The 16,330-nt window shown below is 41.4% G+C and overlaps 3 protein-coding genes across 3 annotated transcripts in view; 1 reads left to right on the plus strand and 2 right to left on the minus strand.

Moving 5' to 3' along the window:
• The window catches only part of STK10 (serine/threonine kinase 10), a 140,641-nt gene extending 127,283 nt beyond the window's left edge, over positions 1-13,358 (minus strand). Inside the window, exon 1 of the mRNA XM_043887671.1 lies at positions 13,049-13,358. The gene's annotated coding sequence lies outside the window, so the exon portion shown is untranslated. The remainder of the gene's footprint in view (positions 1-13,048) is intronic.
• EFCAB9 (EF-hand calcium binding domain 9) lies at positions 1,705-9,264 on the plus strand. The gene is made up of 5 exons (XM_043887675.1): positions 1,705-1,726; positions 3,473-3,641; positions 6,989-7,137; positions 7,917-8,093; positions 9,044-9,264. The coding sequence occupies exons 2-5, from the start codon at positions 3,506-3,508 to the stop codon at positions 9,236-9,238; spliced, it is 657 nt and encodes a 218-aa protein (XP_043743610.1). The 5' UTR covers positions 1,705-1,726; positions 3,473-3,505; the 3' UTR covers positions 9,239-9,264.
• Positions 13,359-13,493: 135 nt separating the features above from the next.
• The window catches only part of UBTD2 (ubiquitin domain containing 2), a 58,911-nt gene continuing 56,074 nt past the window's right edge, over positions 13,494-16,330 (minus strand). The window contains exon 3 of the mRNA XM_043887673.1: positions 13,494-15,982. Within this exon, the coding sequence (XP_043743608.1) occupies positions 15,585-15,982 (398 nt within the window). The 3' untranslated portion in view covers positions 13,494-15,584. The remainder of the gene's footprint in view (positions 15,983-16,330) is intronic.

Raw genomic sequence — 16,330 nt, forward strand, 5'->3', positions numbered from 1 at the left:
ATGACATTATTTTTAGCATTTTTTACAGTGAATATTCATTTAGATCTACTCACACATATTTAATTTCTGGTACTTCTCATTCCTCCCTGAATGTGTTTCCATAGGGGATTATTTTTCTGTGTTCGAAGAATTCCCTTATGGGTGTTAATTTTCTCAGTTTTTGTGTGTATGGGTTTATTTTGTTAGCTCCTTCCTTCTGTCATAATTGTATTGCATCTAAATTTTATCATTTTGGGGACTTCTCTAGTGGTCCAGTGGTTAAGACTCCACGCTGCCAAGGCACAGGGGTGCAGTTTTTCCACCCCTAGTCCCAGAACTAAGATCCCACATGCTGTGTGGCATGGCCAAAAGATAAAGAATAATAAATTTTATCATTTTTAAAGCCTTTTAAAAAATATTTATGTGTTTATTTGGTAGTGCTGGGTCTTAGCTATTGCACGCAGGATCTTCAACTCTTGCAGCATGCGGGACCTTTAGCTGCGGTATGCAAACTCTTAATTTTAGCATGTGGGATCAGGTTCCCTGACCAGGGATTGAACCCAGGCCCCCTGCATGGAGAGCATGGAGTTTTAGCCAGTGGCGGGTCAGGGAAGTCCCTGCAGCTTATGACACTGTTACCACTTTACTCTGCCTTGGTTTGCTTGGATTGACCCACATATTTTTACTACTTTGTTGCTCTCTGTCCCTTCTTACATCCTGGATTTTCTCTCTGTGATCATTCTCTGACTATTCAAAGTTGATCCTTCAGAATTTCTTTTGGGATAGTCCATTAGTGATCATTCTTAGTTGTTTGGGGGTTTTGTCTGTTTGCTTTTGCCTGAATACAGCTTTATCTCATCCTATTTTTTTTCTCTTCACTATAGAAAATTTCAAACATGTTCAAAGTAGAAAGAATAGAAGGCAGTACTCCTGTATACTCATCGGTCAGTTCATGTTTGAACATCCCTAATATATGTATACGATTACCCATGAGCGTGGATCACTTTGAAGCACATCCCAGCATCTTATCATTTTGCCTTTTTAAACAACAACCTCATCTGTTGTAATTTCTAATATTATATCCAGTCAGTGTTCATGGTTCTCCATCATCTCATGGTTTTTGGTAAGTTGTTTGTTTCTGTGGGTTTTCAAATACACAGTCTATATTAATAAGGGTCCTAATATGTCCATACAGTGTAATTGTGATCTGAAAGACATTAAACTGTTAGTCTATAGATCCTTCTTCCATCTCTTTTTCTTTTCTTGTAAACTTTTATTGAAGCAGTGGAGTCCTTTTCCTTTAGAGCTTTCCACAGTCTGAGCTTTGTTCATTGTGTCTCAGTGGTGTCATTTAACATGGGCCTCTGCTGTCCTATTTCCCTCATTTATATTTTCTGTAAAATGGTCAAATTCAGGTTTGATTTTTCTCCTAATTCTTTTTCGAAAGTAAAATTCACATATATAAAATTAGCTATTTTAAAGCGTACAGAGACTTCCCTGGTGGTCCAGTGGTTAAGAATCCAGGCAGGGGACACGGGCTCCATCCCTGGTCCAGGCAGATCCCACATGCCGAGGAGCAACTAAGCCCGTGTGCCACAGGTACTGAGCCAGCACACTCTAGAGCCCATGCTCCGCGGCAAGAGAAGGCACCCCAGTGAGAAGTCCAGGCACCACAACCAGAGCGTGGGCCCTGCTCGCTGCAGCTAGAGGAAGCCCACGCAGCAACAAAGACCCAGCATGGCCAAAAGTAAGCAAACACTTTTAATTTTAAAAAGTGTACAATTCAGTGGCCTTTAGTACACTGACAGCCTTACTCATCTTACCTCTGTCAGCTTTGAAACGTCTTCATCACCCCACTGGGAATCCAGTAAGCTGTCATCCCATTACCCTCTCCCCCAGCTCCTGGCAATGGCTGATCTGCTTTTCTATGACTTTGCTTCTTCTGGATACTTAATATAAATGGAATCATGTAACATGTGACTTTCTGGGCTTGGCTTCTTTCCCTTACCATAAGGTTCATCTACATTGTAACATGTATCATTCCCTTTCATGACAGAATGATATTTCGCTGTATCAATGTACTACATTTCATTTGTCCTTTCATCAGTTTATGGAACACTGGGTTGTTTTCACCTTTTGCCTATTGTGAATAGTGCTGTTACAAACATTTTGTACAAGTGTTTGAATACTTTTCATTTCTTTTGGATATATATCTAGGAGTGAAATTGCTAGGTCATATGGCATGAGGTCAAAAAGAATCAGACAAAACTGAGTGACTAACACTAAAAATAATGGTAATTTCATGTTTAACTTTTTAAGGAACTTCCCTTCAGTCTTGAAAGATGATTTTACTGAGCATAATTTTAGTTGGCTAGATTGTTTTTACACATTGAAACATTACTCCATTATGTTTTGGTTTCCATGTTGTGAAGAAGTGGATTGTTAATCATCAGTCCTTTGAAAGTAATCTTTCTTCTCTGATTGCCTTTAAAATCTGTCTTCGGTAGAAGATAGTTTCACTCTGATGTGTACAGATATGTATTTCTTCTTATTTCAGCTACTTAGGACTTCAAGGTTTTGAGAAGCAATACTGCATGGCTATTAAAAAGCAGTGATTATTGCCAGACTATCTGGGTTCACATGCTGACTTCACCATTAATTAGCCTATTGACATTAGGAAAACTACTTAACTTTTCTGAGCCTGTTTCTTTTTTTATGTTTTTTACTGATATAGTTGATGTACAGTATTATATAACTTACAGGTGTATGACATAGTGGTCCACAATTTTTAAAGGTTATATTCTATTTACAGTCATTATAAAATATTGGCTAGGGAATTCCCTGGTGGTTCTGTGGTTAGGAGTTTATGCTTTCACTACTAAGGGCACAAGTTCAATCCCTGGTTAGAGAACTGAGATCCTGCAAGCTGTGAGGCAGAGCCAAATATATATGTATCTTTTATATATACATATATATACACACACACATAATATAGGATATATATTCCTTGTATAATATACCCTTGTAGCTTATTTTATACACAGCAGTTTGTGCCTTGAGCCTGTTTCTTAATCTGTAAAATAGTTATAATAATCTCTGCCTCTTAGGATTCTATGACTAGTCTTCAGACTAAATGAGTTAATATATTAACACACTTAGAACAGTGCCTGGCATGTAGTTACATAGCTGTTCGCTTTGATAAGGAGCACAGTCTGTGGATGGGTGTCTTTCACTGACTTTGGAAAATTCTTGTTTTTTATTTTTGGCCACCCTGCTTAGCTTGTGGGATCTTAGTTCCTCGACCAGGGATTGAACCTGGGCCTCCGAAGTGAAAGCGCCAAGTCGTCACCACTGGTCAGCCAGGGGAACTGCCGCAATTTTACATTTTTATTGGCTGTTTCCTGTGATGTCTGACCTAGGAAGAGCTTTACTACCAGAGCTTTTCTCCACCCAACATTCTAGTTCTGAGGCAGAATTCTCTGTTCTACTTCAGGTTGCCAGAGTCTTCAGCTTAAAGGGCTCGATAATGAAACTGAAGCGAGGATCGTTTCTGTGGTACCTTTACCTGGACAAGCTGTATTGCTTATTATCCGTGAGAAATGTGAAGGCCTTGGTGGAGTATTTTCACCTTCTTGACGTGCACCGCAAGAAAACCTTGAATGGTCAGTACTTCCGTAAGTGCTTCTTCTGGGTCATTACTTGGTTTTTAACGAATGTGCAGGAGAACTTACAGAACCAGAAAGTAGTTCATTAGCACATGCGTTACATCTTCGAAGTGAAGCAGAGAGAAGCGCTGCCAGCCGAGCCTTGACGGCAGTCCAGCGAGGCAGACAGGACAAGTTCTGGGGTTAGCTCCTGGCTGCACCTGTTTCCTGGTGACTTGCAGCATGTCATCATCCTATTTTAAGTCCAGTTTTCTTCATCCCTAAGTGAGGCTTCTAATAGTGGAGTCCATCTCATGGTTGGAAAAGAGCGAGAATGAGGGACTTCCTTGGCAGTGCAGTGGTTAAGTCTCCGCGCTTCCACTTCACGGGCCGTGGGTTCAGTCCTCGGTTTGGGAGCTCAGACGCTTCATGCTGCATGGTGCAGCCAAAAAAAAAGGGTGATGAAATTACATAATGTATGGAAAGTGCTTAGCACAGTGCTCGGCACACTCTAAGAATTCCATGTGTTCATTATTATGACAGCTTTCCTGGTGGCTGACCCCACTCAGGCCGTAACCCTCAAGAGTCCCTTAGCAAAACTTTTCCATAGAATGGGAGAATTGAGTCAGGTAATCTGCACGGTCCCTTCTAATTGTTGGTGCTTGTGACCGAAAAGTGTTGATGAGCTCAACCCTGCTGTTGAGGGCACAAACTAATAGAAGACCAATTACAACACTTCAGGGCTTTCTGTTTGTTTGTTTGGCTTTTGTTTCTCTTTAGGACTAGGTATAGATAAGGTAGGGCTTCCCAGGTGGTGCTAGTGGTAAAGAACTTGCCTGCCAATGCAGGAGCTGCAAGAGATGTGAGTTTGATCCCTGGGTCAGTAAGATCCCCTGGAGAAGGGAATGACTGACTACTCCGGTCTTCTTGCCTAGAGAATCCCATGGATAGAGGAGCCTGGCGGGCTGCAGTCCATCAGGTCACAGAGTCAGACATGACTGAAGAGACTTAGCATAAATAAGGTATCCTATCCACTCATTATAATCTGAGGGAGAGAAATATCATTTATCAACAAGGAGTTTCTTCCATAAAAATTTTTTAAAGAGTTCATTCAATCCTTATAATAAAGATACCTTCATTTATTCATACTTTCATGCCTCAGATTTATACACAGTATGTCACCAAATCTTCCCAATAACCCAGTCCCAGATAAAGCACCTGTAGGGCACCTTGATATAACCAGAAAAGCTGGCCCCAAAACCCAAGGGTTTCTGACTCTAAAGCCCATACTCCTAATTCTCACCAGTGTTTGCTTAGCAGTCTGATCTCCCTGGTAACTAAGTCACTCCCCGCTGATGCAACACTTGAGAGATGAAGTCACATTTGTGTCTTCTGGTCACCAAGGGAACAGATAGCGACCTGGAGGAAGGCACAGGCGTGAGCTCTGCCTGCCGGGGATGTGGTGACGTAGAGCCCTGGATGCTTGGCCCAGGGTCGGCTGATTGAAAAACTATTTGTTAATTAGCTACTCAACCTTACAATAAAACACGCCTCAAGAAGCAAGGACACAGGCGTCACCACGTTCACACGTGGTGTGTCCCAGCGCTCACACCTGGTGGGACGTGGGAAAGGAACGCCAAGCGGCCATCAGGGACTCTCAGACCAGGACCCTGTGTTGACTGTGCCCTTGGCCGCTTCAGCCAGGACTCCAGCCACACAGCTGTGCTTCACAGACTTAGTGGAGCGTGTCTGGTGCAGGAGACATGAGACAATGTAACTAATGTGTATGTGTGCATGCTTTGTTACTCAGTTGTGTCTGACTCTTTGCAAGCCCAGGCTCCTCTGTCCATGAAATTTTTCATGCAACAATACTGGAGTGGACTGCCATGCCCTCCTCTAGGAGATCTTCCTGATCCAGGGACCGCACATGGGTCTCTTGCGTCTCCTGCATTGGCAGGTGGGTTCTTCAGGGCTTTAACACTTTAGGGCTTTTTTATTTGTTCGTCTTTTGGTTTTTGTCTCTTTTAGGACTGGGTATAAATAAGGTAGGGCTTCCCAGGTGGCGCTAGTGGTAAGGAACCTGCCTGCCAATGCAGGAGCTGCAAGAGATGTGGGTTCGAAGCCCTCTGTAATCAATGGGCAAGAAGAAATCACATGCAGACAGTTACACTTGAGAATCTCTGAAATCTTGTGGGTGATCTGTACATACAACTTGTACAGCTACATACCACTGTGTAAACATATCACCATGTTTGTTTCTTCCATCTAACATTCCCCGAGACAGATGATGAGTGAGTAGAATTTCAGGCAAAAACCTTCCCTGTCCTTTAAACTACAGTGTTTTTTCCCTCTGATTGTATATGACTGCAGATGCATTAACTAATGTGCAGAAGATGCAGCTTCCCTGTAGACAGAGCAAGGCTGTGGAGTCAGATGGACCACCTGTGAAGTCCAGCTCTGCCCCTCCAAGTGTGGTCCACACAGCAGCAGCGGCCGCATCACTTGGGAGCTTGTTAGGATGCAGACTCAGCAGTCCCGAGCCAGAGTTCCTAATCACAACCACTGTATTTACAAGATCCCCAAGTGACTGGTGTGCCCATTACCGCTCGAGAAGCCCCAAGCCTAGTTATCACCCAAAGCTTATTGTAAAAGGCTGTGTAGCTGCCTGGGTTCAGTAACACGCAGCACTTAAAGCACCCAGCACCTAAGATGCCTGATGCTCCTTTCCCCACAGTTGAAAGCATTTGTGTTATGTAAGCATGAGGCACAGTGATACTTTTATAGAAGAGGAATGATTTTTTTTTTTTTAAATATTTATTTTATTTATTTGGCTGCACTGAGTCTTGGTTGCCGCACGTGGGATCTTTAGTTGTGGCATGTGGGATCCTGTTCCCTGACCAGGTATCGAACCCAGGCCCCCTGCATTGGCAGTGTGGAGTCTTAGCCACTGGGCCACCAGGGAAGTCCCGAGGAATGATTTTTAAATTTCTTATTTTAATTCTCTCAAGTGAAAGACCCAGATGAAGTGTCAGCTTTTCCAAGAACATGTCCTGGGTCCCCAGTGAGAACTAAGCTCTCCCTTCTATGCACGAGGAGCACGTTGAGCCTTTTCTTGGTCATGTATACACACCGGTCTGTTCTACTGAGCTCGTGAGCTGTGCTCGGGAACCAAGCCCTGCCCACTCTCTCCTTCTTCCCAAGTCCAGGCACCATGGAGTGTGCAGTGGCAAAGCCAGAAACAAAGTATTATCATTACTACTGCCAGGTCAACAAGCTTCCAACAGCACCACCATTTCTGTGGCTCCCAGACGTTGAACATCTTGGAACTGTTTCAGAATAACCCCCTCTCATCTCCCTGTCAACAGATGTGCTGTTTTACCACTTCCTTCATCATGTGACTGACTTGAAACGGAACCAGATCACAATTGTGTTCAACATGCTGGACTGGAATGCGGTGGGCGAGATTGGTTTTGACCAGTTCTACATGCTGGTGTGCATACTGCTGGCACAAGAGGCGAGTAGCCAGTCAGGCTCTGGGGCAGAGGCGGCAGAGCTTGGCTGCGGCCACCATGTTGCTAAAGGTAGCACCAAATTAAGAGGGCGTCAGAATTTTTCTTCTTTTCACTTGAAACAGGAAGAAGAAACAGGGCAAGTACTACTTTTGGTTCCTAAATGGTCCATCTATAACCTAGGAGTTTCGAAAGGTTACCCAGCTTCCCTCCCACTTTGCCTTTATAAAGAACAAATCTCATCCTATCACATCTCTCCTTGGCATGCCCTTCTCACTGGTGGGTCTTAAATAATCACCAGTAATCTCAGTTGCCTCTCTTCCTCAGTGATCCCCTTCCTCACAGAATATTCTGAAGGGGATGAATGAGCAAGACAAGACCTGCTCATCTTTGGGTACCCACCTTACCTTGCACACACTCCTCGAGTGTATTCACCTCTTTCCCTTTCCTTAAGGAAGGGCACCTCATATCTTCATCATCTTATCGCCAGCACTGAAATTTTCTTATGTAGATTTTCATTGAACGCAGGAAATGCATTCTACTACGGAGAGTTCCATCTAGCAGCACTAATCACTGCAGATAGCATCAGTCCCCTGGAAGGCAGCTGCTGAGGCGGGTTTGATACACTGACCACAGCACCCTTTCGGCCCTGAGCTGCTGATTCTGCCTTTTGCTGTTAGCTCTCTAGGCAATGGACTAGTGAATAGATGAGTCCTCATGTAGCAAGTTTAGAAAGTAGCACCAACAATACTGTTCCTTTCCTTACGTTTTTCTCTCAAAACAGAACCATTTGGAAGAGCAATTTATCTTCCGCCATTCCCGGCCTGTTTTTGAGTTGCTTGACCTGGATGGGGAGCTGAAAATTGGCCCAGACAACTTGCACATGTACAACTTTCTCTTTAATATTAAAAAAGAGCAACTTAGAGACCTCTACTATAACTTCGACATCACAGGTGACCGCGTAAGTGCAAGTCCCTAACATGTGGCCTAGCAGCGTGCATGCTCAGTTGTGTCCAACTCTTTGTGACCCCCTGGACTGTAGCTCACCAGGTTCCTCTGTCCCTGGGACTTCCCAGGGACAGGTCGCCATTTCCTCGGGATCTTCCTGACCCAGGGATCGAACCTGCCTCTGCTGCACTGGCAGGCAGACTCCTTACCCCGAGCCACCTGTGAAGCTGTGGCCTGGCAGCCCCTCTGTCCAGAGCTAGAGGACTGTGTCCTGACAGCTACAGTGGAGACAGGGAAGGAGGAGGGAAGGAAAAACCCACTGGAGTGTCATGGCACTGGGATCATAAAACACCTGAGGAGATGGACAGGCCTGTGGAAGAGAGAGGATTGAGTAAGTGCTACATCACATAATGTGGATATAAAGTGAGAGGAGTTTAGAGAAGGAAATTCTGTTGGAATTTTAGTTGAAAGAAGGAAATATTTTAATATGGCAGGAATTGGTCTTAAGAGGAAGGGTTATAGATTTTAATAAGCAGAAATGAAGAAATTCTTAGATGGGAACACATGAGTTAAATTCCAAGAGAAAACAGCTATGGAGAAAACAGTGAATATCTATTTCAAGTCCATTCAGTGAAGGGCCTATTCCAAGTCCATGCTGACTAGCAAGTGAGAGCTGAAGTTTAAGCTTTAAAAAGATGGACCACGCTGTGAGCAAGCTCAGATGGCAGCCTGAACATGTCTGGACCTGAGGTAGCAGAAGGAAGACGTGCCCCTTGGTGCCTTTTGAGCCTACAATAGACTGTTTCTAACTACAAGCAGATTGTAATTACATCCTAATTACTGGGCCTCTTTAATCAAGGTTCCAAGGTTTTAAATGAGAAGTGATTACAATCCTGCTCCCATCTGAAACAAAGTATCAAATCCTTTCTGAAATAACTTTCCTTTTTTCCTTCCCAACACAAGCTTCTTAATTACAAGGAATTTAAGCTGTTTACTATCTTCTCCATGGACAAATATCAGGAGAGTCAGAAAGCAGAGAAAGAGAAGAAGAATGAGAAAGCTTTACTCCAAAAGAAAGTGGCACAAGTTAACGAGAGCCAGAGAGAGAGTCTTCTTGGAACAAAACAGTTTGAAAGTATAAGTAATTACAACTGTTAACATGTCTTAAAAATAAATTTAGAACATCAAAGTAAGTATCTCTGATTTTTACACATGCAGGGTTCAGATAAGCGTTCAACCCACAGATTCTTAACCTTAATAACCCTGAGGCCTCACATGACTCAGTGATGTAATCACTTCTTTTTTTGACATGTCCCAGTTCTGCTGTTGCTTTTCAGATCAACCCTGTCCACTAGGGTCCCTGTGTATCAATTACTAGCTCTTCCTGGAGCTAAGCAGTTGGAAGTCGATGCTTTCCTACGATTTGCCACAAGAGGTCCAATACTTTCAGAATTCTATTCTCCCAATCCTTAAGGCTAAAAACAAACTTCAAAATGGAAATGTGCCTCCACGCATAAGGGAAATTGACTTTTAAGGATATGGGGACTGTGTTCTTCCTAGAACCTGAATTACTCTTTGATGAGTTAGGTGCTTAAGCAACTATACCCAAATCTACTAGGGTAAAATAATTATTACATGTCCTTGTATAATTTTAATTTTTTGTGTGAGTAATGCCTTGAATAATTTGTAAGTGTTTTTAGTGTGGGATTTGTGAACCCTCCCTGCCGGACTATACTATGATATTAAATATAACTACCATTCAGTAAGCGCTTGCTATGGGTGAGGCAGGGGCTTTAGACACATGGCTTTATTTATCCTCCTAACCCTGCAAACTGTTACTCTCAATTTACAGATGAGGATATTGAGGCGTCAAGATTAAGAACTTACCTAAGGTTCTTAATGACTCACAGTGGTAGGACCAGAGTTCAAATTCAAGGTGCTTAGAACAACTGATTTAACTCACTTCAGTCCTAGCAGATCCTGTTTAAGTTTCAAGCTGACATTTCACTGGCTCAGAAATCACTTCTGCATAATGCTAATCACCACATGTCCTTCGACCACAGATTTCAGAGGGACAAGTTTGGTGCCTGGAGAAATGCAGCCCAATTCCTATAAACCAAGGATTTCTTAAGGATAACGTAATATAACTGACCACAGCATTTAGAGTTCTTAATAATCATCATTACTTTGTCAACGTGCAACAGACAAGAATACTGCTTATCGAAAATTGTCATTCATAAGTCAAAGTTGTAATAATTGAGATCATGTTAATTACTATGAACATCCTTTATATTTACTCTCATGGTCATGAGATTTTAATTACTTATGAGTAATGTTTAGAAACCAAACCTTCTCTCTTCCCCACAATAGTACTACAAAAACTAAATGCAACTAGCAAAAGACGAAAAAGCCCCCCTGAAACACACATCTCTTGATTTCTGGTTTATACACGGGGATAATGGGATCCATCCCAAGAACTGTTGTGAAGACCAGGAAGATGGAAAGCATCTCACTTAGAACAATGCTCCTCTCCCCTGATTTGGTGAACAGTTAATTCTCCAAGGAGAACACCCTCTGGCAAATAAGTTTGGACACTACTACACCTATAAGAGTATTGTACTGAGAGACTAGCAGTATCTGGCTGGAAAATGACAGCAAGAGATTAACCATCATTTCAAAGAGCCTCACCACACCACTAGGCTTACCTTGGGATGGGTTTCTGCCTCTTTTCACGCAGCCTCAATAGCTTTTGCTACCAGACAGCCTCACAACCCGGGTGCAGTTCTGGAAGGAGAAACTGTGAGGTCTGAGGAAGGGAAGTCTTCTCTTTCCCATTTTCCCAGGGGAGCACGCTTGAGCGATATAAAGGTAACTCAACAATGGTATATGTCTTTTTTTTCCCCAGGCATGGTCTCTAAAATAATGACGATATCATTCCTTTTATTGTTTTAGAATGGGGAGCAGGAAGGATTGAGGGATAGCCAAATAACAGGGTATACTAGGTTTTAATTTGGGCTAAATACATTTTTTTTTTTTATTTTATCTGTTGGCCATTCCACATGGCATGTGGGATCTTAGTCCCCAGACCAGGGATCGAACCCACAGCCCCTGCATTGGCAGTGCGAAGTCTTAACCACTGTACCACCAGGGAAATCCCTGGGCTAAATACATTTTAAACTAAAATTTATTCAATTAAAATTTCAAATTTTAAATAAATTAATATTAAATTTAATGACTGAAGTTTCAGGAATGAGCAGGTAGTAGTCTTCCCCTCCTCTCTGAAAATCATCAGGGCATGTAACTGTAATATGGTAACTATAAAAAGTATCATGACCTATTAATTTTAAGAGCGTTTTTATAAACCGAGTGATTCTAGACTGGAATCAGGGGACTGAGCATTTAGTTCTGACAGGCCCAAACTCAAACTCAGCTAAAATTAAAATTCAATTGCATCAGTAAAGTGGCACTTTTTTGGGACCAGGAGTACAATAGAGAAAATAATGTCAGTGCCCATTACGTGACTTAAATTTTTTTAAAAATGTGTATTTGAAGGTATGCATGTAGATGCTTTAAGTTTCATTATCTCCACTGTGCTATTACGGGTAGAGTTTAGACCAAGCACGTTTAGATAAGTTTTTGGATGGCAGGAAAACTCTATGTCACAGTTTCGTTAGAATTCCTGGGTCAGCAAAGTGTATGTTCCCTAAGAGTCTCAGCAGTGGGTGAGGGGCAGCACTGGAGGGACGGGAGAAAGCGCGTGTGGCCGCAGGTGTGGCTCCAGTTTCAGCCCAGGGCCACGGGACTACAGGCCCACAATCTACATCAGCTGCAAAGGGGAAAGAATTTCTTGCATTAGTTCTTAGCCAAGGACTAGAAAAGGCCAAGTCAACTTGGCGAACACCTGCTGAGAGGGGTCATTATTCATGTCCTGAAAAATCTTCTATAATCTCAGAGTGGGTAAGACCTTAGGAAGAAAACCAAGAAGCCATAAAATACAAGACTGATATATCTGACCATGCAAAGCAAAACTTTTACATGGTAAATTACACAAAAACAAATGATAACAGATGATAGAGAACAACAAATCCAATATTAAGGGCATTATATCCTTAATATAGAAAAAATATCCACAAATCAAGAGGATAAAGACCAAAATGGATTAGGAAAATGGGCAAACATAGATAATTCATAGGAGAAAAAAAACAAAAAAAACAAATAGCCTTAAAATATACAGTATAATGCTAAGTTTCACTCAAAGGAAAAAAACAAACTTAAATCACAAGACACAGGTTTCCACCTAGACTGTCAAAGATCAAAAAGTTGGTGAGGGTATAGCAAAATAAGAGCAGACATAGTCCATAGCATTAAACTGGTAAAAATCCATTTGGAGGGCAATTCAGCATCTGCTCTCTATATGCATACACTGATCGAGCAATACTCCCTCTTCAGCAATGTATTCCATAGCTGTACACAGACACAAAGATGTAACTACAGAAAAGGATATTTCCAGGAGCACAGTTTACAGTACCAAAAGTCTAGAAAGACCTGTGGTACTCCAAACAATGGAATACCACTGCAGCTATAAGAGGAATGAAGCAGATGGAGCTCTAGTTGTAGGGAACAATCTCTAAGATTCACCAAAATCAAATGCATAGAACAGCGTATGTCACTTATGAAAAAGACAAGGCAGGATGGGTGAATATATTCACACACACTAGCGCAGAGGTTCTCACGCTGGCATCAGCAGTAGCAGCATCACCTGGGAACTTGTGGAAATGCAAATTTTTGTACCCCCCGATTCAGACCTACTAACTTGGAACCTCTGGGAAAGGAGTCCAGCAATCTGTATGTTTTTTAAATCTGTGTTTTTAATAAGCCTTCCAGGTAATTCTGATGTATGCTGAAGTGTGAGAACCACTGTGCTAGAATATCTCTAAAGATATCCAGAAAACTGGGAACAGCTGTTACCTCTGGAGAGAAGAAATGCGAGATGAAGATCAGGAGTCGAAGAGAGACTTTTTGGTAGGTTTGGATTTTTTCCCATGTGTGCGTATCGCCTATTTTAAATAAAAATTCAACAATCAAAACCTGCTACTTTGATCCAAAATGGATAATCCTTCTGAAAAACTGAATGATGGGTTTTGGTTTACAGCATGATTCTTAGAAGAAAAAAACAACAACCTCCTGAGACCAAGGTTTCAATGCAGCAAATAAAGTATATCTATAAATGACCATGCATGGTTTGATACCTCAGAGTCTAGGTTTGGTGATAATGAACTCGTTATTTACTGACCTGGAAGGTTTTTAAAAGGGGAAAGATCTTTTTAGAAGTTTTATCAGAAAGAAGCAGATTACCCTTACTGTGGACAGTAATAATAGTTAAACACCCAGAATAAAGGCAAAGACAAAGAGAAAAATTGAACTTTTTTTTTTTTAAAAAAGCACAAAAACCCTACATACTAAAATTGTACACATCAAGTATTGGTCCAATCTTATATCAATCTATTTACAATTAAACAGCACCATGGTTTTCTCACCTAGGTTAGTTAAACATGCCCAGAAAATTGTTATTCAAAGTATATGTTCCTTTAAAATAAAATAAACTCTTAACAGAGCTCAAATCCTCAACAAACAAAAAACTTTTACCAACCATAGATAATTATATCACCAAATTTACTTAAGAAAAATAGATTTGAACATTTTCTTTTTCCTCCAGTTGACAAACTTTGAGAGATGCTGCTGTTTAATGTGGCACACAAATTAAGAAACATTTTGATGATGGGGGCATTATACTAAAACACCCTCACATACCTCTGCCTCCACATATAAAAATATTCCTTTGGAATTAATGCTGCTGTCTCCTCTTGAATTTAGATTCAATTATCAGCAAAGCTAAATTAAATGTAGCCACAATCTTTAAAATGATTGCATAAAAAAGAGAAACAGTTAAAGCTCTCAGAAACAGGCTATGTTACAATTATAGATATTGTATATAATCAGGCTATAGGAAATTTAATAACATTTTAAACATAACATTTAAACTAAATAGCAGTTTGTCTGCTATTGAAATTGATAATGGTGCTTCACATCCAAAATGAGTGTGGAGGTCTGATTACTTCCCATTTAAGAACCACGTGAGTGCCTTCTTGCCTCTGCTTCTCCATCTCACGGATTCCCAGGGCTTCAGAGATACTGTATGTGCTAGCCCCCTTCTCACCTATGGAACCAACTTTGAAAAGGCTCTGAATTAAATACAATCCTTGGCAGCTTTATTCCAGTCATTGTACAGAATCAGGTTATCCCATGGAATTTTTCAGTCTTATAATCTGCAGATGCTTCTTAATTTGCCTCTTTGCTAGGAAAGATGAGAGAGGAAAATTCTCATCCACCACAACTACAGGTAATAGTGAGCTATGGTAAGCACTGAAGTATAAAGCAACGTATCATCATTAGGTCTCACTGCCGATGTTTAAGTGATGTCAGGAAATTTTTCACTAGTAAATTATGACTTGAAATTTTTTTTCTGAAAGATTGAAGACAGGCACAATTCTCCTAGGCACAGACAGAACAGGTTTTCCTTACAACCTTCCTGCAAACTGGGGGAGACAAGATAATTACTTTATTGATTCTGTGCATTCCCTGGCCTAGTGTGCATGCATTTTGGGCACAGTTAGCTCTGAAAGTTCCAAGCAGAATAGGTAGATCAATAAAGGTATTATATATATAGTAGTGACCTTCTAAGCCTGGATGTGAAAACAGCTTCATTATAACAGACATTTCAAAATACTTATGCAGCAAGAAGACAATAGACTTTTCAACTAAGTATCAGTTGAAAATCAGAGATCTGAATGCACTAAATTATTGCCTAGTGTTCCAGAAAAGATGCCTGCCACCAACGCGCTAGAAAGGCACCAAAATTTAGTGTGAACGTAAATAAGGAGCTCAACCTATGAGCATGGGAATAGCAATCCTGAAACACAATTTGCCAGTCTCTACTCCTTTATGGCTAAGTATTACTTGAGCAAAGAACTAAGACCAGAAAAGTTACTGAACCTCAAGTACTGCTGTTTAGTTTCCATTTCAAAAAGCTCAAGTTTTATAGCTGTTATTGATGATTTCTGGAAATTATATTTACGAACTCTGTATTCACAGGTGTTTGATGCTGTTCTTCATGGATGCACTCTTCTATTTACAGTCCAAATCATTTAAATACAGCCATTACATAGTTGTTGGGTATTTTAAAATAAAAGGTTATCTATTTCTTAATTGCCTCTTGAATTAGAAATTGTAATTACATGAGTCTCAAAGGCTGGCTCTTTGTGTTTTATTAATTATTTTTGTTGGTCTCCATCACAGATGGAATTTTTCACTGATAATTCCTCAGAACTAAATCCATTCATACGGAATTCAGAGCAGTGAAAATAGATTTCACGCCATAGAGTAGGAAATGATAACAACAATAAAAAGGGGCATGAAGGATTTGGGGACAGCCAACAGGACTAGGTCAGTTCTCAACTGGTGTTGGATTCTGCAGAGGTTGGCTCATTATAACCTGTACGACATAGTCCTTTGGGATCTTCAGCTCTTCCAATTTCATTTTGTCGGTGAGAGGTCTGCCAGAAAAGAACCACCGCTGACTAGCTGGCTCCACTCCTTCCGCAGCGTGCAGCCGTCTCTTCATGTGGTACACTGTGTCTGTGCTGCGGACCGCAAGCCTGAGGTCTCTGCCAGTGGAGAGGCGCAAACGGAGCTGAGCTTCATACCCAGAATTGGGCGGGGGCTCAGGAATCTCCAGAGTCTCTATGTCGCTCTTTTCCTCTATCATGTTGATTGGTGGTGCCAAGCAATAGACTGGAAGCTGGTATCTATTCCCCAGTTCATCATAGCACTCTGTGAGTGCACCTTCAGAAAGAGAAGAAATGAAAAAGGGTTTAGCCTAAATGAATGCATTTTTCTTTACATCGTGCAAATGCTCAAATATCGCACTGGCTTGCCACTTAAAAGGGAAAAAAATGTAAAATAAGACCAATCTCTGTCAGTGGTCAACGACCATTATCAAGGCCCGTGACCAATTATCTGAAAAAGTTAAAGTGTTAGCTAGTTGCTCAGTCCTGTCCGATTCTTTGCAACCCCGTGGACTGTAGCCCGCCAAGCTCCTCTGCCCATGGGATTCTCCAATAGGTAGCCATTTCCTTCTCCAGGGGATCTTTCCGACCCAGGGATCAGACTTGGGTCTCCTGCGTTGCAGGC

Source organism: Cervus elaphus, chromosome 25 (genome assembly GCF_910594005.1).
Source record: "Cervus elaphus chromosome 25, mCerEla1.1, whole genome shotgun sequence".
NCBI lineage: Eukaryota > Metazoa > Chordata > Mammalia > Artiodactyla > Cervidae > Cervus > Cervus elaphus.

Excerpts from the sequence above, each read along its gene's own strand:
- EFCAB9 (XM_043887675.1), top strand. The coding sequence starts at position 3,506 with ATGAAACTGAAGCGAGGATCGTTTCTGTGGTACCTTTACCTGGACAAG. Across the intron at positions 3,642-6,988 it reads CCGCAAGAAAACCTTGAATG|ATGTGCTGTTTTACCACTTC; the intron begins GTCAGTACTTCC and ends CCCTGTCAACAG. Across the intron at positions 7,138-7,916 it reads GCATACTGCTGGCACAAGAG|AACCATTTGGAAGAGCAATT; the intron begins GCGAGTAGCCAG and ends CTCTCAAAACAG.